This window comes from Pezoporus flaviventris, unplaced genomic scaffold, assembly GCF_033815535.1.
Source record: "Pezoporus flaviventris isolate CSIRO_AGI_PZ_B2104156 unplaced genomic scaffold, CSIRO_AGI_Pfla_v1 ptg000215l, whole genome shotgun sequence".
Classification (NCBI taxonomy): Eukaryota; Metazoa; Chordata; class Aves; order Psittaciformes; family Psittacidae; genus Pezoporus; species Pezoporus flaviventris.
This window is the reverse complement of record NW_026892763.1, coordinates 271,809-295,580: the sequence shown is the minus strand read 5'-3', so window position 1 is coordinate 295,580 and position 23,772 is coordinate 271,809. Positions and strand designations below refer to the sequence as shown.

Genomic DNA, 23,772 nt, shown 5'->3' with positions numbered 1-23,772 from the left:
GAGATCCCAGGGGCCGGAGCGGGAATTCATCATTTCCTTGGGGCTTTAACACCGTATTTGAGCTGTTTGCACCCGCAGCACCTGGGGACGCAAACATCTGCCTTCTCCCTCTGCTCTTGGCATAGATTTCTCTGCCTTCGCCTGCATTCCTTCACCCCTGGAGAGCTCCATGGCATTTGCTCTGTATTCATGATGCTGTGAAGGTCGGGAACAGGCAGGGCCAGGGGGGAAAGGGCTTTTTTGTACACAGAAGTGAAACCCTATGGCCCAAACCCCAGGGAGCCCAGGGAGCAGCTGGGAAGCCATTCCCAAGTGAGGCTTTACTGCAGCTTCCCTCATTGCTTCCTTGGAAATCCACCCAGCTGCAAACCCCACCAGGAGCTGGGCATCTTCCAGTGGCCATGACAAGGGAGGGGACAAGAGGAACCGGCCTCAAGCTGCACCAGGGCAGGTTTAGATGGAGCTGAGGAACAATTCCTGCCCCAGAGGGTGCTCAGGCATTGGAACAGGCTGCCCAGGGCAGGGCTGCAGGCACCGGCCCTGCAAGTGTTCACACCCCGTGGAGACGAGGCCTCAGTGCCATGGGGCAGTGGTGGCCTTGGCAGTGCTGGGAATGGTTGGACTGGATGAGCTTTAAAGGGCTTTTCCAACCTGGTTGGTTCCATGAAATCTTCGGTCTTCCCTGCCTGCCTCTGCTTTGAGACAGAATCAGACAGAATCATGGGATGGGCTGGGTTGAAGGGACCTTAAAGCTCCTCCAGCTCCAACCCCTGCCACAGGCAGGGACCCCTTCCACTGGAGCAGCTTGCTCCAAGCCCCTGTGTCCAACCTGGCCTTGAACACTGCCAGGGATGGGGCATCCAAACCTTCTCCATTCATCCCACCCCAGTCTCCCAGCACCCTCACAGGGAAGAGCTTCTGCCTTATCTCCAACCTGAACTTCCCCTGTTTCAGTCTGATGCTGGGGGGAGGACGGAGGGGAGGACCCAGGAGGTTGGTGGAGGTGGGAGAGGAGAAGGAGAAGGAGAAGGAGAAGGAGAAGGAGAAGGAGAAGGAGAAGGAGGAGGAGAGGGCAGGGTGTGTGTGGGTGTGGGTGGAGGGGCACCGGTGGCAGTGGGAAGTGTGCGTGTGGCACCAGTGGCAGGACAGGCCGAGGTGGTGCTTGGAGGAGGGATGGGGATGGATGGGGATGGATGGGGATGGGAGGGGTGGGAGCTGCGGGAGGGGGGCTGTGGGATGCCCGGGAATGCCAGGGGATGGGATTAGTGCAGGCGGGAGGGGATTGGGGCGGCCGGAGGCGGCAGATGGAGCCTGGGGGCAGGGGGAAGATGGAGGCACAGGGCCGGGGGCTGTGAGGGGTTGTGGGGAGGACGGGGCAGGGGGGACCCCAGGGACAGGGCGAGGAGCAGGAGAGGGGCTGGATGGGGGCGAGAGCAGCAGCCAGGGAATGGGGGGGCTGAGGGCGCTGGAGGGTGGGGGGCAGAGAGGGGCTGAGGGGCACGGGGAGCAGGGCCCAAGCATGGCGGTGGGGATGGAACAGGGGGACGAGGCCGGGGGGGGATGAGGACGATGGAGCATCCCCACAGGGCGGGCTCAGGATGGGGAGCACAGGAGGAACGTGGGTGATGGCCCTGAGCCTGCTGCTCTGCACAGGTAAGGGGCTGGGGCAGGCATGGGGGTGGGATGGGAAGGGGGCAGAGGGATGTGCATGGGGTGAACATCATGGAATGGTCAGGGATGGGGGCACACATGGGATGTGGGGACACAGGGGACAACAGGCATTGGGATGGGGGTACGCATGGGGAGGCACATGGGGGGCACACATGGGATGTGGGGACACAGGGGACAACAGGCATTGGGATGGGGGGTACTCATGGGGAGGCACATGGGGGGACACATGGGATGTGGGGACACAGAGGACAACAGGCATTGGGATGGGGGGTACTCATGGGGAGGCACAGAGGGGGACACATGGGATGTGGGGACACAGAGGACAACAGGCATTGGGATGGGGGGTACTCATGGGGAGGCACAGAGGGGGACACATGGGATGTGGGGACACAGAGGACAACAGGCATCAGGATGGGGGGTATGCATGGGGAGGCACATGGGGGACACATGGGATGTGGGGACACAGAGGACAACAGGCATTGGGATGGGGGTACACATGGGGAGGCACATGGGGGGACACATGGGATGTGGGGACACAGAGGACAACAGGCATCAGGATGGGGGGTATGCATGGGGAGGCACATGGGGAGCACACATGGGATGTGGGGACACAGAGGACAACAGGCATCGGGATGGGGGGTACGCATGGGGAGGCACATGGGGGGACACATGGGATGTGGGGACACAGGCATTGGGATGTGGGATGAGGGGTGCAGGCTGGTGGATGCATCCTAGGGATAAGGGTGGAGGATGTGGGTACAAGGGCAGAGATGAAGGTGGGGGGGGACACGGGCAGGGGATGCAGGATGGGAACAAGCCTGGAGGGAGGTGGGCAGAGTGCTCAGCACCCCATAACCACAGGAGTGCTCTCATTTCCCCCCCTTTATAACGCGTTCTCTGGAGCTGCTGGGGCTCTTTGGTGGGTTTGCATCCTAAGCTTCATCAGGAGCCAGCGGTGACAGCAAAGAGCTGCCCAGGCACCTCCTGCAGCCCTCACTGAGGACAGATGGGCACGAAGAGCTGACCAGACCCAATCCTTCAGTGCTCTCCCCTAAAGCCCTCCTCCTGCGCTGGGAAACCATCGCCGCTGCTGTGACTGACCCCCTTCCTCCCTCCACGCAGAACCAGGCTCGCGTCCCACTGGAGCAGCGAGAATCGTCTACACCGAAGTCACCGTGCCCCGGCGGCTGGAGGCGAAGGACGGAGCATTCCCGGAGGTCATTGGCTTTTCCAACCCTAGGGAAGCTCTGGAGCAGGGACTGCATCCGAATGGGCTGTGGGTGGGTGCCAAAGGGAGAACAGGGCGAGGAGATGGCTCCAGCTTCCCAACCCAATCATGGAATGGGTTGGGTTGGAAGGGACATTAAAGCTCCTCCAGTTCCAACCCCTGCCATGGGCTGGGACGCTTCCCACTGGATGAATACGCGGCATTAACGGGTGCTTTGACCATACCAGGGGCGCCGGTCCTATCTGATAACAGCAGAAGGAAACCACCACATCGTCCATCTGAGACAGGCCAAGTAAGGCTCTTCCCCAGCTTCCTTCCTCTGTTATTTTCCGCCTGGGGCCATGACAGGGAATGTTCCTGCTTTGCTTTCCAGGAATCTGTTAGTCAGGGATGTCCCAGTGTTCAAGTACAGTGAGGAGGGAGACCTGATCACTGAGTTTCCATATATTCAGGTAAGTTTAGGTCAGGGTTGCATCAAAAGCCAGGGCTAGATGACCCTCCTCAGCTCATTCCAATATGCTCGTGGGTCTAAGCAAGGGGTGGCTGTCTGTTTGCGAAAACATAGGTTATTTTTACGCTGTTTGTTTAAAGAAAAAGGAAGGAAATGGTAAAGAGACTGATAAAAAATGGGAAGAACCATTTCAGAGTCCTCAGCACATTGATTTCCCTGCCGGATTATGAAAGGTTTTAAAGTACTTTTAGTCCATCAAAAGTCCACCTCCGTTGTGTGAGAAATCACAAAATAACCCCCCAAAAATCATCATGATGCAATGATTGTAGAATCATAGGAGCACAGAACGGTTTGGGATGAAGGGACCTTAAAGCTCCTCCATTCCCAACCCCTGCCACGGGCAGGGACCCCTTCCATAGAGCAGCTTGCTCCAAGCCCCTGTGTCCAACCTGGCCTTGAGCACTGCCAGGGATGGGGCAGCCACAGCTTCTCTGGGCACCCTGTGCCAGCGCCTCAGCACCCTCCCAGGGCAGAGCTTCTGCCTAAGAGCTCAGCTCAGTCTCCCCTGTTTCAGTTTGAACCCAGATGATGAGCTCTCAGGTCATTCTATGCCTTCACTCTTTACTTGTGCATACGAACAGCCCCTTCAAGGAGCTCAAGGATGGATGTGGGCAGGGGGTTCTGTCCCTTTACTGCTGTAGGGGCCTTTTGGACCGGGGCACGGGAGGTTTCCCACAGCCTGAAGCCACATTTGCACCTTGCAGGATGACTGCTACTACGAGGGGGTTGTGGAAGGCTTCCCGGGCTCCGTCGTCTCCATCAGCACCTGCTTTGGGATGAGGTAGGGCTCTTCCCAAGGGAGAATGCGGGGTCAGCCCCAAATGAAGCATAGAACCATGGGATGGGTTGGGTTGGAAGCAACCTCCCGAGCTCATCTCGTCCAACCCCGTGCAATGAGCAGGGCCATCCCCAACCAGACCAGGCTGCCCAGCAGCACGTGGTTAACTGGGAGAGGGATTTATGGGGCCTTGCTAAAGCAGGAGCCCTCATTCCTTCATGGTGCATCTCACTACAGACATTCAGCTCTTCAACCAGAGCCGAGACATCTTTTATCATTACAGATTTTACGCTGTCTCCATAGGGATTTTAAGGCACAATTTCCTGAGCAAAACTTTCTGGGATTCCAGCTCAGTGTTTGACGAGGCCACGTTTTCCTATTGGCATGCACACCCCAGTAATTAGGATCATTTTAGGGCTGTATTAACTCAAACAAGACCCAGTGAGCTTCTCTTCCAAGACCAGGCATGAGGCTGAGATGTGGCAGACCTACCTGCACCTTCTTCCTCCAACAAGCACCCCAAAAGGTGTCCAAGCTAAGTCAGGCTTTTAGGATGCACTTATTAGGAGATGCAATCTATAACACTGCCTGTGTGAGGATAAACACGTCTTGGAGATGGATTCTCCTTCAAAGAGCTTTTATTGCCTTCCCACTCTCATTTAACACATAGCATTCAGCAGCAGCTTCTTCCTTCTTCCCCCAAGCCGCATGATTGGCCTCTCAAGGCTCTTATGTGTCCCAAACATCGGCCATGACCCTTTTATCCCATCAAGCATCTTTTAGGTGAGCTCCTTGTTTATTCTCATGGGATCCCTGCCCATAGGAGCACTGATAAGAAAGAGCTAAATCTTCCCCTACCCCTCTTTCAAAAGGAAACCAACACAAAATCCGGGCTGATCCCAACAGCCCTGAACATCAGGGTGGGTCCTGGAGTCCACCCCTCTCACTGAGCCCTCTGCTTGCAAACCCACAGCGGGGTTCTGCAGATGGGAGACCTGAGGTACGAGATCGAGCCCCTGAGGAACTCCACAACGTTCCAACACCTCCTCTTCCGAAGGGCATTGGAAGGCGGCTCGCGCCGGCTGTGCCAAGTGCCTGGAGAGCACAAGGATCATCTGCCCCTGGATGGGGAGCTCGCCAATGGGAGTAAGATCCACGCTACTGAGGTAAGGACCCATGGGCTGCTCGGGTTGATGCTGCGCGTTCCTGTGTGCAGGAACCCGTTATGTTGAACGCTGGGTGTGATCCCACCATAGCACCATGGAATGGGTTGGGTTGGAAGGGACCTTAAAGCTCCTCCAGTTCCAAGCCCTGCCACGGGCAGGGACCCCTTCCATAGAGCAGCTTGCTCCAAGCCCCTGTGTCCAACCTGGCCTTGAGCACTGCCAGGGATGGGGCAGCCACAGCTTCTCTGGGCACCCTGTGCCAGCGCCTCAGCACCCTCCCAGGGAAGAGCTTCTGCCTAAGAGCTCAGCTCAGTCTCCCCTCGGGCAGATTAAAGCCATTCCCCTTGTCCTGTCCCTACATCCCTTGTCCCAAGCCCCTCTCCAGCTTTCCTGCAGCCCCTTCAGGCACTGGAGCTGCTCTCAGGTCTCCCCTTCAGGAGCCTTCTCTTCTCCAGGCTGAACTGACACAGTCCCTGCTCCTACACTCTGTTTGTCTGCTCTTCTTTTCCCTCACTGAGCAGGAGAATCCTTTCCAGTCCCATCAGATTCATTGCACCTCCCTGATGGAGCTGTCCCCAAACCTGCTGGCACGCTGCGTTAGCCACAGGCTGCTGGGATAGATGTTGAACAGTTTCTCCTCCGGGTCTGACTCCCCTGGGACTTCATTTAACCCATCCACGCATCTCAACAGTAAAGATCCAACAACCGCCCTCTCCGTGTCTTTAGTACTCACCTTCTAGTAACTGAATCTAAACTCTACCGCCCCAATTCGCTCAAATCCCACCCAAAAAGAGCTTTAGTGATGTCCGGGTTCACCCATCTGCTGCTTTGTTGCTCTTCGGAAACACACTTTGCACGCTTGCAACAAACTCAGCTCGTTCTGGCACCATTCGATATTGGATATTCCTGATCTGCTTCCCTTTGGATGCAAAAGCAGGTTATTTGCTGGGATTGGTGAATGCTGTTTGAGCTGGGGAGGACTTTGCCGTCGCCGCTCCTGCCTCCCAAAGACCTGAGATACCGTGTTATGTCTGTACCTACGAGCATGGGTTATTTATAGTGACAGCCTGGCCTTGTATTGCACTCGGTGCAAGAAATAGAGCGCCATTCAGGGATGCTGCCTCCTGAGAGGAACATGAAGCACTGAGATGAAAGGATTCCTGACCAGCTCCCATGGGGGGAAGACGGCTTTCTACATGGCTACAGCTGCGCTGGGTTTAGCGAGAAGCCATCGGGGAAAGAGGAGGGTTTATAACAGTAGTAATAATGAAGTGGTATTCGTTCACCAGGGAAGAGCCACCAGGCCCTGTGCTTACAATGACTGGAGCGACAGCATTTGGTTAGCCACGCGTGCTTCTGCAGCAGCCAAAGGGGTTAGGGAGCTGTCTCTTTGAGAGACAGCAACTCCTCCTCTCTTCTACCTGAAAACCCCTTGGAATGACTCAGGAGTTGTCTTCCTCATTCCCATCCCAGCCAGTGCCGAAGCTGCCACCAAGGCTTGTGCCGGGTCAGCTCCTTTTTCCCCTTGTTGTTTGACCAAACCTGCTGATTCTGGGTGCTCTCCGTGGCTCAAGGTCCGCTCCCTCCATCACAGATGGGATAATGCTGTACGGGGCAATACCATGCTCCCAGGACAGGACAACCCCGCAGGTTACCCGTTACCCAAGTGCAGCTGGATAAGGATTCGGAAGGGCTCTGAATCCTTGTAGGGAGCTGATTCGACTTCAGCAATGCCAGGGAATCCCCCCGCTACCAAGAACCCCCCTCTACAGCCTTGCTCTGTCTCTGCATCTCTCTGCTCTCACCCCAGCTCCACATTGCACTCAGTCCTTCTCCAATGTGTAACTGCCCCGTGCTCTTGTCCCAAAGGGGAAGTCTGGGTTAGGCTGAGCGATGCCTCTTTGGTTCTCTGCACTGAGGTGGGAGCTTTCCAAGCTCCTCAGTAACCACATTTGGTCTCTTGCAGGAGGTCGGTGCTCTCAGGCCAGTGTCCGTGCCTGCCAGATACTTGGAGCTGGCTCTGATCACGAACAAAGAGCTGGTAAGCAGGAGGAATCAGAGCGTGGGGTTCTGCTGGAGGCAGACCCTGGGGCCCAGCATCGGGACGCAGCCTCTGCATAGAATCATAGAATCATGGAATGGTTTGGGTTGGAAAGGACCTCGAGATCATCCAGTTCCAAACCCCTGCCATGGGCAGGGACACCTCACACTAAACCATGGCACCCAAGGCTCTGTCCAACCTGGCCTTGAACACTGCCAGGGATGGAGCATTCACAACCTCCCTGGGCAACCCATTCCAGTGCCTCAGCACCCTCACAGGGAAGAATTTCCTCCTTAGATCCAACCTAAACTTCCCCTGTTTCAGTTTTAACCCGTTACCCTTCTCCCCTTTCAGTTTAAAATTAAGAAGAAGAATGAAACCCTGATGCTTCACATGTTCATTTCCATCAGCAACCTCCTGAACACGGTGAGTTCTAATGATGCGGTTAAATACAGTCACTGCCCCATTGGCAAATTCCCCTGGGAAAGAGATGAGGGATTCTCCCTACAAGTGCCTGAGAGGAGGATGGAGCCAGGAGGGGCTGGGCTCTGCTCCCAAGGAACAAGGGAGGGGACAAGAGGAACCGGCCTCAAGCTGCCCCAGGGCAGGTTTAGATGGAGCTGAGGAACAATTCCTGCCCCAGAGGGTGCTCAGGCATTGGAACAGGCTGCCCAGGGCAGGGCTGCAGGCACCATCCCTGCAAGTGTTCACACCCCATGGAGGCGAGGCCTCAGTGCCATGGGGCAGTGGTGGCCTTGGCAGTGCTGGGGAACGGTTGGATTGGATGAGCTTAAAGCTCTTTTCCAGCCTGGTTGATTCCATGATTCAATCTGTGTTCCACAGCGCTGTAAAACCCACTTCAATGTTAAAACATTGCTTCAGACAGGAGTGAAGTCACTTTAAAGATCACTTTGAAATCACCCCTTTAAACCACCTGATCGGGAGCACACATCAGTGTTACTGGAAGATTTCTGGCAGCTCAGTACCATCTCCCATCTCTTCACTTCCTCCTTGTTCTGAGCCCTCCAAAACAGCACACGGGCAGGGACCCCTTCCATAGAGCAGCTTGCTCCAAGCCCCTGTGTCCAACCTGCCCTTGAACACTGCCAGGGATGGGGCAGCCACAGCTTCTCTGGGCACCCTGTGCCAGCGCCTCAGCACCCTCACAGGGAAGAGCTTCTGCCTCAGAGCTCAGCTCAGTCTCCCCTCGGGCAGGTTCAAGCCATTCCCCTTGGCCTGGCCCTACATCCCTTGTCCCAAGCCCCTCTCCAGCTTTCCTGCAGCCCGTTCAGGCACTGGAGCTGCTCTCAGGCCCCCCCTCATCAGGAGCCTTCTCTCCCCCAGCTCTCTCAGCCCTGCCAGCTCTTGCTCTCCCCAGGTTTACAGGCGCCTGAAGCTCAGCATCGTCATCAGCGCGGTGGAGATGTGGACCGGCTCGGACCGCGTGGCCACGTCCCGCAGCCTGGCCCGGACGCTCAGGTCCTTTTCCACTTGGTCCCAGAAGGAAGCCGCCGCTCGCCTCAACTTCGACAACCTCCAGTTCCTGCTGTAAGAGATGTGCCTTCTATCACCGCGCTCCCAGGCCGGCCACGGGGAGATAAGCACCAAGAGCATCCCCATCTCTTCTCGCTTTGACACCTGTCTGCTGATAAGTCTTTTGTGCTGGTGGTATCTGGTGGAAAAGAGCACAACGGCTTCACCTAATGTACTAATCAGCAGGGTTTTGTCATGTAAATTGCTACAAGAATTCACTCTTCCCTTTCACTGCCCTCTCTTACAGTTCCCCCCCACGCGCACACAGCGCTCGGCTCATTTCCAGCTCCCATACACTTGACTGCAACTGAGTTATCCTCATCCCATTTTCACTTCTTACTCATTTTCACCTAGAGGAGCCGCTGGTTTTTGAGCTGTAATAACCCATTGTTACACCGTTTACAACTCAAACCTCTCTGCTAGAATGACGCCGTTTAATAGCACTTATTTCACTCTTTTGCTTTCTCAGACCTAGCACCTTGTGTCTGTTTTGTCTGTTCCTTTTTCCTTCATTTTGGGGGCAAGAAATCTTTTGGAGAGTCAAACATAGATACATAAAAGTAATGAATACTTCTCTTTTTCAAATTCAACGTATTATATTGCCAAACCTTTTAGAAATCATTCTGAATAATTGTATTTTATTGAAATAGCCTTTAGGTCACTCTTCAAGGAGTGGGGAAGCAATGAGTTTATCAACCATGGTTCTGCCTCCTTAATATCCCCCCCTAGCATCTGCGGGTACCACCCCATATGGGGTTGCCATAGGAGAATGAGTGATGCTGGGCTTTTCTTTAAGAAGAAGCTTTTTGTCACCCCAAGCATCATTTCCCAGCTGCAATTCAGAGGATGCATCCCATTATTGAGACAAAGCTGTTCCGTGTTCCTTTAACGTTTAAATCTTCCCCTGCAGTGGCCAGAACTACAAGGAACGGGGATTTGCCTGGAAGGGGACAATGTGCAAGCCGAATTCCATGGGTGTTGTTTCGGTAAGGGGAGATCCGATGGGTTTGCACTGCCTGAAAGGCAAGAGAAACCTTCCATACTGACAGTGAAACCTTGGAGGTAATCCTCCATAACCCCTGGGCTCAGCTTTGCATCCTCTAGGAAGTAACACCGAAACTGCACCTAAAGGAGGCGATGCTGGACTTAGAACCACGGAATCAAGCAGGTTGGAAAGGACCTGTCCATCCAGGCAAAACCGGATGACAAAGACCTGCTCATCCAGTCCAACCGCTCTCAGCACTGCCCCATGGCACTGAGGCCTCGTCTCCACGGGGTGTGAACCCTTGCAGGGCCGGTGCCTGCAGCCCTGCCGTGGGCAGCCTGTTCCAATGCCTGAGCACCCTCTGGGGCAGGAATTGTTCCTCAGCTCCATCTAAACCTGCCCTGGGGCAGCTTGAGGCCGGTTCCTCTTGTCCCATCCCTTGTTCCTTGGGAGCAGAGCCCAGCCCCTCCTGGCTCCATCCTCCTCTCAGGCACTTGTAGGCAGCCATCAGGTCCCCCCTGAGCCTTCTCTTCTCCACACTGAACCCCCCAGGTCCCTCAGCCCTTCCCCATCACACTTGGGCTCCAGGCCCTGCACCAGCTCCATTCCCTTCTCTGGCCCCTCTCCAGCACCTCAATGTCTCTCTTGCAGTGAGGGGCCCAGAACTGAGCCCAGGATTCGAGGTGCAGCCTCACCAGTGCCCAGTGCAGGGGGACAGATCTGGACCTGAAGGTCCCCACATCACCATACACTGACATGGGAAAACGTGGCTCTGGTTTCTCTTCCCACCTGCAGTTCCCTGGCAATGACACCGTCAATGAGGTGATGACGCTCGCCCACCAGATCGGGCACAGCTTGGGCTTCGCCCATGATGACTCCAAAGAGTTTAAAACCAAATACTGCAGCTGCAACTGCACCCAAAGAGGATGCATCATGAGATCAAGCCCGGGGTAAGTGCCGCAATGCACAGCTTCATTGGGCACAGGCAAGATATCTCATAGAATCATGGAATGGTTTTGGTTGGAAGGGACCTTAAAGCTCATCCAGCTCCAACCCCCTGCTACAGGCAGGGACACCACACTCTAAACCATGTCACCCAAGACCTGAACACTGCCAGGTCCTCCTAGGATGGTCCTCCCGTCCCATGCACATGGAAGTCATGGGATAGGAGCACCAAGCACACAAAGACTTGAGTGAAAACCTCAGCAAGACAGAGCACTGTGTTTCATAGCTCTGATCCTTCAGTTTTGCTGCCATCCGTTCCAATAGGAGCCCTGTTACCTGAACCTACTCATTAAATGTAGAGGTTTCCAAACCTCTCACTTCAGCCCGTAGTTCCTCCAGAATTCCTAAGTTCAATGATTCACCATGTTCGGTGGAAGCATAGAACACCAGGTTGGAAGGGACCTCAAGGATCATCTGATGCAGCCTTGGGGTTGAGTTCTTTCCAGTTTGGCTACAGTAGCTCCCATGCTCTCATTCATTTATGGCTGCCCCATCCCTGGCAGTGTTCAAGGCCAGGTTGGACACAGGGGCTTGGAGCAAGCTGCTCCAGTGGAAGGGGTCCCTGCCCGTGGCAGGGGTTGGAGCTGGATGGGCTTTAAGCTCCCTTCCCAACCTAAACCATTCCATGATTCCATGATGTATACATGAAAAAGGGAGATGAAAAAGGCTTATTCCCTCTCTCTGTCCATATTCCTCTTTGCCAGTTAATCGACTTGTTCTTTAACTCCATCAATTCATCATGCAGATGCTGTGGTTACATATATTAATGGTTTCTCTTACAGAACTTGCTTGGCATTCAGCAATTGCAGCTCAGACCAGTACTACAATGAAGTAAGAAGGAGAAATAAACCCTGTCTCCTCAACATCCCCCCCTTAAAACCAGTTCTCCTTGAACACTGCGGCAACGGCATCCTGGACAAAGGGGAGGAATGCGACTGCGGCAGCGATGAGGTGCGCAATTCCCTGCCGTCGAGGTGTTCAGAGACCTCTCCATACCTCATCCGCATGGGGAGGGCTTTTCCTCCTGCCTCTGCTCATGTCCATCTTGCTATTTGTGTTCTTCATTTACCCTGAAGTCAGTGGGAAAAGGGCTTTTCAGAAGCGCTTGCACGTTGGTACCTCCTCAGCTCCAGCTCCAGGCTGTGCCACTTTGGGATGTTGGAGTTTTCCAGTGGAAACTCCTGTTTGCCCTTTGTGGGATCATTACTTGTACAAAGGTGCTGTCAAGCCCCAGCCTTTGCACTGCCATTTCCCCCACAGAGTGATCTCTGGGTGTGTTAGATCCAGGCTTGGGTTGAGCATCCTGCACCTTGCTGGTAAAGAGAATCACCTGCCTTAAGGAATTATACCAGGAGAACCCAAATCCCACCACAGAGATGAGATGGAAGCGCTCGTGTTTAGAGGGAAATGTGAATTGCTTTAAAAGCATCTCCATAAGATGCATCTCCCTCAACTCCAGAAGGTCCAGAGCTTGTAGAGCACCAGCAAACACCATTTCCCCCTTCGTTTCCTTTAATTCTGGTCTCTTAAGCCAGAGAAAATGATGCACATAAGAAACCCTCATACTGCGATGACACGGCATTGTGTCCTTCCAGGAATGCCTCCACGAAGGATGCTGCTCCCCCTCCAACTGCATGCTTGTGCCGGGGGCTTCTTGCTACAGAGGTGAATGCTGTCACCATTGCCAGGTACATTTCAAGTGCAACAACTGCTACTGGCTTTGTAAGGGATGGGAAAGCATTGATGGATTTGGGTTTCCCAGCTCTGAGGTGCTCTAACACCTATTTCCTCTATTCCTCACTATATCTGGCTTGAAAATATCACAGAATCATCATGGAATGGTTTGGGTTGGAAGGGACCTTCAAAGCTCATCCAGTTCAACCCCCTGCAACGAGCAGGGATATCTGCTACTGGAGCAGGGTGCCCAGAGCCACATCCAATGGCCCTGAACGTCTCCAGGGATGGGGCATCCACCACCTCTCTGGACAACCTGTGCCAGGGTTTCAAACCCTCACTGTAAAGGGTTTCTTTCTCACGTCCAGCCTGAATCTCCCTCTTTCAGTTTACAGCCATAACCCCTCGTCCTGTCCCAACAGCCCCTCCTAAGAAGCCTTTCTCCCCTCACAAGCAATGTCAGACCTCAAGAGCAAGAGGCAACGGTTACATTGACTTCCTTAGGAAACAAACCCTTCCTGGTCATCCTGTTCCCCTCCTACGTCCCAAACTCAACCAGAGGAACCCCTCATAGGTTGTTCTCTAATGCTTTCAATGAGGATTGGGACACTGGTTAAGGCAGGACCTGGGGCTGTATCCAGCTGACTGGAGACTGCTCATGCTTAGGCAGGAAACAAAGAGCTTAGAAGCACCAAACTGGGTCAGACCAAAGCCATCAGCAACAGCAGCAAAGAGGGAGGGTGAGGCCAGAACCTACTGACCCAACACAAGCATTGGTGCCACGCACCCAACGTCCAACAATCACAAGTGTGGCTGAAAGCAAGGAGGTTCCAAAACCTCCTTTCTGTTCCTGCTGATGTTGAGGTCTTCGGGAAATCCAGCAACGTGGTGTTTGTGGATTCAACAAACCAAGAATTCCAGTTTCTCTGCTGGAATATGAGCAATCTCCATGTGCAAGGGCTCCATTTCCATAGGGCAGCAAGGACTTCAGTCCTCCAGTCCTTATTCTGTCTCACTCATTGCAAATTCAAGCTGCTGTTCTTCATGCTGCCCCTTTGGGGCATTTCCTAAGCTCTTGCCACAGGGGTGTCAGTAAACTGGGCCAGACCCCGTGGAAAATGAATCCACCAAAGCTCATCTTGGGGCTTTTCTTTGCAGTTTCATAGAGCAGGAAAGATCTGCAGAGGAGAGGCCAACATCTGTGACCTCCCCGAGTACTGCAACGGCTCCTCAGCGGTCTGCCCCTTGGACACCTTCAAGCAAGATGGAACCGTATGTGGAGACAATGACCACTGCTATGAAGGCAGCTGCCACAGCCACGAGGCCCAGTGCAAAGCTTTATTTGGCAAAGGCAAGAGAGCTCATGGAATCATGGAATGGGTTGGGTTGGAAGGGACCCTAAAGCTCATCCACTTCCAACCTCCTGCCATGGGCAGGGACCCCTTCCATAGAGCAGCTTGCTCCAAGCCCCTGTGTCCAACCTGGCCTCGAGCACTGCCAGGGATGGGGCAGCCACAGCTTCTCTGTTCCATAGTCTCACCACCCTCCTAAGGAAGAATAGGAGCATACAAAAGCCCTCTGTAAGTAAAACCAGGTTCTTCTGTGGCCTTACCCCATTTATGAGCACTTTGGAGAACCCCTGCAAATGAAGCCAGTAGCATTTCTCATGGAAGGCATTGCTGGGGAAGACAAAGATACTGATAAGGCAGAACATCTTTGTCCTCATTTCGACATGGGACCCAAAGGCATTGCCACACCAGCCTTTACATGGCGCTACCACCATGTAAAGATCACCAGCAGTGATCTCTGCAGAACATGTGGGCAATGAGGTTTACTTTGAGAGCATTTTAGATGCTTGAGCACTTGGGAGCCCTGCCCTGACCTCAGGCTCTCCATGCTCTCCCTCCATCCTCTGGTATTCCATGGACATGAAGATGTTCTGACAAAACTGGAGTCCCCTGGGCTAGAAATGGTTCTGCCTTATTGAAACCCACATCTTTGAGCTGGTTCTGACCTCTAACAGGAATTAAGTGTTTCTGATATGGAATATAATGGTGGCGATCCTGCTTTCATGGTCAATGGCAGATATAGTGACCTGTGCCACGCAGCCAGTTAAAGACTTACAGAGAAAAACAGGATTGGAAGAGATTTAAGGTTTTGAATCCAATTTATGCTCCATATTCTTCTGTATAAATGACCATGGTCCGTTGTGACCATTGGTCAATGTCTTGGTGGCAAACCTCTTTGTTTAGTCCATTCGTTCTTACATTGACTATTCTGGTCCAGAAAAGGACCAGAACATAAACCATGGCAGGTCAAATGCACTCACAGAAATGATCCAGAGGGATAAAGGGATGCCATAGTCCCTGTCCCTCCATAAACATCTCCTTTTGCTCCACAGCCGCCCAATGTGCTCCATTGAGCTGCTTCCTGGAGGTGAATGTCCGAGGTGACCGGTGTGGGAACTGTGGCTGGAACGGGACACACTTCACAAAATGCCTGGAAGAGTAAGTGCTGGATACTGGGGTCCAGTGGCAATGTCCCCAGGAGTAACTTGCTCCCATCCACAGCTCTGCTGTGCAGCAGGACCCAACCTGAGCCCATGTTCCAGGGGTGCCCTGAGCAGCGCCCAGCACAGTGGCACAAGGGCACCCTCATCCCCGTGGTGATGCCCTTGGGGATGTCCCCCAGCACCCCATTGGGTTTCTTTGCTCAGCTGCTCACTGCGATGGAGCTGGGGTGCCCCAGGGCCCTTTCCCAGAGCTGCTCCACATGGGCAGATCCCCAGCCTGGGCTGCACTCCAGGATTAGGTTTCCCAGGGGTAAGACCTTACACTTGTCCCTGTTGGACTCCATCAGGAGCATATAAAACGGGAAACACACATGAAATTGAGACTCAAAACGACAAATGGAAGCATCTCTGCAGCTTCTGGAGTGACACACCAAAGGGCTGCGCTGATGTGCCCAAGGCACCGACACCAACTGGCTTAAAAGAGTCAGTGTGGATGCTGTTTAAGTGTCCTAACCTCAGAAAAGGGGTGTTTGGGTGCAAAATGTCCAACAGGATTGTCCCTGCACATCTGGAACCTCTGACCATGCCCAGGGTTGCTCCAAGCATGTGAGCTGGAGCGGGTTAAACTGATACCAGGGTGTGCACCAGCACCATGGATCACCACATCCCAGCTGTCCCTACAAACCCTTAGAGCCGTCTGTCTGCCCCAGGAACGTGCTGTGCGGAAGGGTGCAGTGTGTTAACATCAAGAGGGTACCAGTCAGGGAGGATGGTGAGACCGTGGTGCAGACCGCCATCGACAACGTGCTCTGCTGGGGGCTCGACTTCCATCTGGATCCAGACACTCCCGACGAGGGGGCAGTGAAAGATGGGACATCGTGCGGCAGGAACAAGGTACCATGTGAGCACCAGGACACGTGGATAGTACAGGGGTGGAGATGAAACGTGAGGAGTTTGATCCTAAAGGAGACGTTCATGGTCTCCAATCCAAACCCCATCGTGCCTTCTGGTAAAGCTTCCTTTGGCAGCTGGAAAAAAAAACATCTCGTATTGGTTTTGTGGGTTTTTCCCTCAGATTAAGAGAAAAAATACAATAATTGGTATTTTTGTCCCCATTAGAAGAGAAAAGAAATGCATTTTGTTCTTCTTTTGAGGTTATTGCCAAAGCCAACCTTTATTTGTTGCACATACAAAAGAATCTGAAGTGTTGTTCCAAGAGCAGGACTCACTCCTTCCCTTTGGCCCACATAGAAAACCAAATTCCTGTTGAGCTGCTGACATACTGAAGGATGAGTTTCCTGCTATTACATGGCAGGGAAAATACTCTGGAGGAAAACAGAGGTGCTGAGTTCCACCAAAAGGGAAGGAGCTCCTGAGGGCCGGCTTTGGTAGCGTTGTCCTTTCAGGAGACGTGGGTTTCACATCACCAAATGCAAAGGGTCATTAAAAAAAGAACTCATTTGCAAGGCCAAAAGTAGAAACTGCATCTCCTTCGTTCTCCTTCTGTACAGAGGAGATGAGTTTGTGCCTGCTAAATTTGGAAGATACCTCCAGGTTATTCAGTGGAGTTCCAAGGTCTGGTTCACATCATGGACAGGACAAGACCAGAGCCACAAAGTGCTGGGAGCTGGGGGAAATGTGTTGATTTCTATCCAAAGATCAGGATGATTGTGCCCAAGAGCCCATCCATCCAGAACCCTCCACCAGCCTCGGGCAGTTACCTAGGGAAAGGGTATGAACAGAACAGGCACATATGGTCCTTCCCACTAGCATTGGCCCTACCTTCAACCATGTTCAGCTCTTAGATACTCAGTTCCTTTGGTACAAGTGGTTGCTGTGCATTTTGTCACCCTCACGGGGTTTGTTCTGTCTCTCCTTTGCTTTACCTTGGCCCTGGAACCCCAGAGCTTCATTTTATGCTTCCCTAATGCTTGTTTAGAGAAAGAAAAGTCTGGAACAACACAAAAGGACTGACTGTTTCTCACTGCTTTCATCCGCCCTTTTATCATCCCACTAATCCCAACCTACTTCTACCTGCAGATCTGTATGAACAGGACGTGTGTTGGTGCAGCTTTCCTCAACAATGATTGTGGGGACACCAAATGCTATGGCAGAGGGGTACGTAGGACACCTCAGAGTGGTCTTTGACTATAAAAGCATGAAGTGTCAATTGGCCTCTCAAAAGCACTATTAGAAGTCCAGAATCATCCCTGGTTCAGCAACACAGAGATTCGTTTGGGTTGCACCCATGACTGAGCTCTGACCACCCAAAACTCTTCTCTTGGTTCCTTTTACCCTTTTACTTCTTTGTTCCCTTAAATAACACTTCCACATCACAACGTTTCATCCTTCACTGCACCCGTCAGTGCTACGGAATGTAACATGGGTGGAACTGCAAAGAGCATCTAAAAAACCCATGTTCAGGTCTAGAAATCCATTTTCCTTACAAATAGCACAGAGATGGCCCATTTTGTACCACACTGGCTGCACGTCATCTTATAGACAACCTACATTTGGGACATTAATGCTGGCAGAACTGTTTCATATGTGGATCTCTTTATGGCATCACTTCCAGCAGCTGCCCCTTTCCAGCCTCCCATTATTCCTGCCCCCTGTCCAGCCAGGGTCATCCCACCACATTCTTAGAATCACAGAATCAGCCAGGCTGGAAAAGCCCTTCAAGCTCATGCAGTCCAACCATTCCCAGCACTGACAAGGCCACCATTGCCCCATGGCACTGAGGCCTCGTCTCCACGGGGTGTGAACCCTTGCAGGGATGGTGCCTGCAGCCCTGCCCTGGGCAGCCTGTTCCAATGCCTGAGCACCCTCTGGGGCAGGAATTGTTCCTCAGCTCCATCTAAACCTGCCCTGGTGCAGCTTGAGGCCGGTTCCTCTTGTCCCATCCCTTGTTCCTTGGGAGCAGAGCCCAGCCCCTCCTGGCTCCATCCTCCTCTCAGGCACTTGTAGGGGACAATTTGCTGCACCCCATGAGAGGTTCCACTGTTACAGACCATGAGTGAGCACCAAGAAACGCAGGAGCTGAGTAATCCAGCCCGGACAGACACATGAATACACAACCAAGGCAGTCACGGTCCTGACTTCAAGAAAACACCAACTTACTCATTCTCTCCGCTGTCATCTCCTTGCTGTCGTTGTAGCACCTCTTGCTGGATCCTCAGTGATGGATCAGGGACTTGCAGTGCCCTCACTTCACGGGTGCAGCAGTCACCTAATGATGGGTACAAGCCCACAGCCCCCAACAGCCTGGGACCAGGGCCCCCAGTCCATCACCTCTGCCCAAAACAGGCTGAACATTGCCACAGTGGAGCTAAAGCAGAGCAACAAATGCATCTCAGACACAGATCTCAGCCAGCCTGGCTCTGCTGCGCTCACAGCCTATCCCCAGAGACAGACAGGGCCCATCATGATCTCTTTGGGTTTCATGCCATAAAGCACGTGCTTGCTTTCAGGTGTGCAACAACAATGACAACTGCCACTGTGATTTCGGGTGGGCCCCTCCGGACTGCCAGCTGGAAGGGCTCGGAGGCAGCATTGACAGTGGGCCACCCCCTCCTCAGCACCGTAAGTACCGTGCGCTGGGACCTCCCTGCGCATCCCACTGCCCGTCTCAGCTTGACGACGATCTTACAGGTCTTTTCCAAGCTCCTCGAGTCTCTGATCCGATACTTAAAGATCAGTTCAGACTTTGTTCGGGCAGCTCTTTGTCCCTTGCTATTTAGCCACGTTGGATTATTTTCTCTCCTCCTTTATCTTACCTTACCTCACCATTCTCTTACCTTACCTTTACCTTACCTCACCATTCTCTTACCTTACTTTACCTTACCCTTACCTTACCTTTGTCATACACTTTCTTTCCCTCCTCTTCTCTTCCCTTCCCTTCTCATCCCTTCCCATCCTTTCCCTTCCCTCCCTCTCCCTTTTCTTCCTTTTCCTTTCCTTTCCTTTCCTTTCCTTTCCTTTCCTTTCCTTTCCTTTCCCTTCCCTTCCTTTCCTTTCCCTTCCCATCCTTTCCCTTCCCTTCCTCTCCCTTCTCTTTCCCTTCCCATCCTTTCCCTTCTCTTCCCTCCTCTCCTCACCTCTTTTCCATCACTCCAGCTGCACTCACTTGCCTTTCCCCGCTCTCCAGACCATTCCCAGTGCACCCACACGAGCTGCAGATCGATTCCATTAAGCCCCGAGGCCCAGCAGCCAGCACACACTTCAGGAAGCTGCTTTATGAGGGTGTCCTTCTTCTAGAACCTTCCTCTCCTCTCAGCCCAGGCACCCAGCAGAGCTCCCCTCTCTGCTCATCACTTCTGCTGCTGAAGGACTTTTGGGTCTTTCTGCTCTTCATTTCACCAGGCCAATGCCACACTGCTCAGGCAGTAACTGGCATGGCAGAAACCACACTCCATTGAGCAGGTAACAGTTGATTTGCCAAATCAGCTGTTCGTCAAGTATCAACCCATTGTGGTATTCACCTCTCAGATACTCAAAGCAGGGTTAGATGGGGCTTGGAGCAAGCTGCTCTAGTGGAAGGTGTCCCTGCCCGTGGCAAGCGGGTGGAACTGGATGAGATTTAAGGTCCCTTCAACCCAAACCACTCTGTGATTACATGACTTATCCATACACTAATGGCACAGTGAAGCACCAGCCATTAGCTGAAGGAGATGTTCAGCTCACATTACCTTTTCCTTCAGTGCTGTACTCTTCACAGAATCCCAACCTGGTTTGGATTGGGATTGGAGGGACCTTAAAGCTCATCCAGTTCCAACCCCTGCCACAGGCAGGGACCCCTTCCACTAGAGCAGCTTGCTCCAAGCTCCTGTGTCCAACCTGGCCTTGAGCACTGCCAGTGATGGGGCAGCCACAGCTTCTCTGGGCACCCTACATCCTTCATCTGTGTGTCCTTCTCAGGAACCACACAGGAAACCTTCCTGCCCATTCATTATGTCCACAAACTCCTTCCATGCAGCCCCAAACACTTGCTGGTTCCAGGTCTATGCAACATTACTTCAGTCTCTACACTGTATACCTCAAGGCTTTTCATTGCTTCTCAGAAGGATAGGAACAATGGTAGCTCCCAAGCAGGGCGTGCTGGAGGTCATTAGGAGACCCAGATTGGGAGCAGAAGTTAGAGACAATCATAGAATCATAGACATCAGGTTGGAGGAGACCTCGAGGATCACCTGCTCCAAACTTTCCAGGCACAGCATGACCTAGACTCAATGTCCCACCACCCTATCCAGCCCAATCTTAACGGTGTCCAGTTGTGGGGAGTCACCACTTCCAAGTGAGCATCTGTTGCTCCAGGGTTGTACACTCCTGACTACCTGAACACCCATGACAAGTGCTGCTCCCACCAGAGCTCCGCGGTGCCAGGGATACCCAGTGTGCACACAGCATCATGAGCATCATGCTCTTCCTTTCTCTCTTCCATCCCAAGCGTTCACATCTGCAAGGAACATTGTCAAAACAGCTAGACTGATGCTTTTCTTCATCCTGGCCTTCCTGCTGCACAAGAGGGCTGCCTTTGTTCGCTGCCTCCGAAGGTGAGTCCATCTCCACTGAGCTCCACATCACCAGGTAAACCTGAGGCACATCCCACCTCCTCTCACCAAGGTTCTCAGCATCCCCTTCCATGGAAACCCTTTATGTCAGGGGTTCACAGTGCAGGGCTTACCACCCTTTGTGTGAGCCACGTTCCTCAGGCATCAGGCAGAACTTGCAAGGTAAGGCAAGCAAATCGGCTCTGATCCGTGAGGAGAGCTCTGTCACAGCTTGCTGCCTCTCATCCCCAAAGGGCAGCTCCAGCTTGAAGAGTTTTCAATCCTTCCTGGGAGGTTTTCCATGGACATTTTGAAACTAAAATTGTCCAAGTTCAGGGTGTTTTGTCCTAAAGTTCAGCTTTTTCGAAAAGCCTCTTCTTTTTTTAATTCTTTTGGAATATTCAATCCCATTTTCTAGATTTTTCCTTTTTTTTTTTAGTTCACTGAAAAATGCAAATAGAAGTTAGAAAAACAAAAGAAAAAGAAAGATTTTATAACAGTGGAAAAAACAGGAAATATTTTACAACAGTTTGTGGAGGATAAACACTCTTATCCTCTTACTGCTCTGCACATTTTTCCCAGGTCAAATTGCTTTATAAGCTTAACTGAAAGAACATGGGAATGTAACTGCAGAGAGGGAAAATCATGGAATCCCAGACTGATTTGTGTTGGAAGTGACCTTAAAGCTCCTCCAGCTCCAACCCCTGCCACGGGCAGGGACCCCTTCCACTAGAGCAGCTTGCTCCAAGCCCCTGTGTCCAACCTGGCCTTGAACACTGCCAGGGATGGGGCAGCCACAGCTTCTCTGGGCACCCTGTGCCAGCGCCTCAGCACCCTCACAGGGAAGAGCTTCTGCCTTATCTCCAACCTGAACTTCCCTGTTTCAGTTTGAACCCATCACCCCTTGTCCTGTCACTGCAGTCCCTAATGAAGAGTCCATCCCCAACATCCTTGTAGCCCCCTTCACACACTGGAAGCTGCTCTGAGGTCTCCACGCAGCTTCTCTTCTCCAGGCTCAACAGCCCCAATGTTCTCAGCCTGGCTCCATACAGGAGCTGCTCCAGCCCCTGAGCATCCTCGTGGCCTCCTCTGGACTTGTTTCAACAGCTCCATGTCCTTATGTTGAGGACCTCAGAACTGCACCCAGTGCTGCAAGTGGGGGCTCACAAGAGCACAGCAGAGGGTCAGGATCCCCTCCCTGAGCTGCTGCTCACGCTCTGGGGGTGCAGCCCAGCACAGAGCGGGGTTCTGGGCTCAAGCGCACACTGAAACTGGGTCATGGGGAGCTTCTCCTCACCCAGCACCCCAAGTCCTTCTCCTCAGGCTCCATCCCATCTCCCCCAGCCTGGGTTTGTGCTGGGGTTGCCCCAGCCCGGGAGCAGGACCTTGCCCTTGGCCTGGTTGAGCTCCATGAGGTTCACACAGTCCCACCTCTGCAGCGTGTCCAGGTCTATGTGGATCCAGCCCTTCTCTCCAGCGTGTCACTGCACCACACAACTGTGTCATCACAACCTCATTCACAATCCCAGACCAGAAAATGAGCCGTCGCATTCCCCTCCGTGATCTCTGCACATCCACAGGCTTCAGATTTCCTGGGCTCATTTATCCTGCCAGGAAGCAGGAAAGATCCACACAGAGATTTGCTCTACTCTGTGCAGCAAGCTTGTGTTGGTACCCAGCTACCTCCTGTATTCCCAGTTTAGGTACCTCTACCCTATGTTATAGTCTCCAGAGCAGATTGAATGAATGCTTTCCCCTTACTACAGTGACCTGTGGGTCTAATCTCGGGTCAGGATTCAACCTTATGTGAAACCAGGTAAGAAACAGGATTTAACTTACTGCACAGCTCTATTTCCTTGTTCTACATCCCAGTGTCAGAGGACAAGGAAACCCTACCCAGTATTCCTCATAAGGTATTTGTCTATCAACAAAAACAGCTGATGCTGCATGAAACCACTGTCCAAAGTCCATGTTCACTGAGCACTTGATGTTATAGGTATCGTAGGTGGCTATTTAGAAGAAAGGACAAAGGATGGAGTAGGAGTCGTTCTTCTTCTCTGAAAGATGTAAGTATTAAAATCCACGTTCTCAAAGGGCTTTCACTTCTTGGTACCTTCCAAACTTCCTTCTCCTTTCGCAGTAATTCTGCTCCCTGTTATTTTCAGTGCAAGGTGGAAGCTGCCAGTGAGGACACAGGCAAAGGGTGCAGCAGCCCTGCAGCAAACGGGTTGGGTTCATGACAAAAGACAGTTTGGGGTAAAAAGCAGCATGTTCCTACAAACAGCAGTGCTTTCATTGACAGCTTCATGGTGGCACAGCTGAAGGAAGCACCAGCAAACGCAGGAATTCTGTCTAGACTGGGACAAACAGGAGATCTCTCCCAAAATGAGCTCTATGAGGCTGCAAACATCCGAGTGTCCTGGCAGGGAGGGTCAGGTTCAAGTCTTTGCTTTAGTCCTGGCCATGGGGCTTTCCTGCTGTGGTGCTGCTGTTTGGAGAGGTGGCTCATTCCTCCAGGAATGTGGCTAATCTAAAGCTGATGCAGTTTGTTCAGATTAAGTTTTCCAAGGAAAAGCTCCTTGGAAAAGAAATATAAATAAAATCCTGCTGCTTCTAGTTAGAAAAGCAGAAAACAGCTCAGGAACCAGAACAGAGGAAAGAGAGTAAGGAAGAAGAGCAGCTGGGGTCTCACCTCATATCATGTGCAGGGACCACCCATCCAGGAGGCCCAGAGAAGAGCAATGGGGTGGGAAACTCATGGTCTTCAAGGAAAAACTGGGAACATGGGCTGTGTGACTTGGAGAGGTGAGTGAGGAGCTACGGGATAATAACCCCCAAATCCATTCAAGGCAACAAGTGAGACCTTGTCTTTTAGGCTGATCATGGGCACAACAAAAATGGGTGAGACTAAACTGAAACAAGAGATTTTGGTTAGAAAGATGCAAAAATAATGCTGTCTCTTTATACACAGCACTGAGGAGATCCACCACATCTCCTAGAATCACAGAATCCCAGCCTGGTTTGGGTTGAAGGGACCTTAAAGCTCATCCAGTTCCAACCCCCTGCCATGAGCAGGGACACCTTCCACTAGAGCAGCTCGCTCCAAGCCCCATCCAACC

The 23,772-nt window shown here is 52.6% G+C and overlaps 1 protein-coding gene across 1 annotated transcript; it reads left to right on the top strand.

Annotated features, from left to right (window-relative positions):
* The first annotated feature begins 1,625 nt into the window (after positions 1-1,625).
* Positions 1,626-22,893, top strand: LOC133262715 (disintegrin and metalloproteinase domain-containing protein 21-like). The gene is made up of 20 exons (XM_061442141.1): positions 1,626-1,653; positions 2,794-2,951; positions 3,127-3,191; positions 3,273-3,351; positions 4,115-4,191; positions 5,162-5,354; positions 7,321-7,395; positions 7,750-7,821; positions 8,774-8,943; positions 9,839-9,914; positions 10,709-10,863; positions 11,701-11,869; positions 12,514-12,606; positions 13,751-13,943; positions 14,994-15,099; positions 15,815-15,998; positions 17,145-17,222; positions 18,575-18,686; positions 20,551-20,656; positions 22,650-22,893. Exons 1-20 carry the CDS (start codon positions 1,626-1,628, stop codon positions 22,891-22,893), a joined length of 2,433 nt encoding a protein of 810 aa, XP_061298125.1.
* Positions 22,894-23,772: the final 879 nt, after the last annotated feature.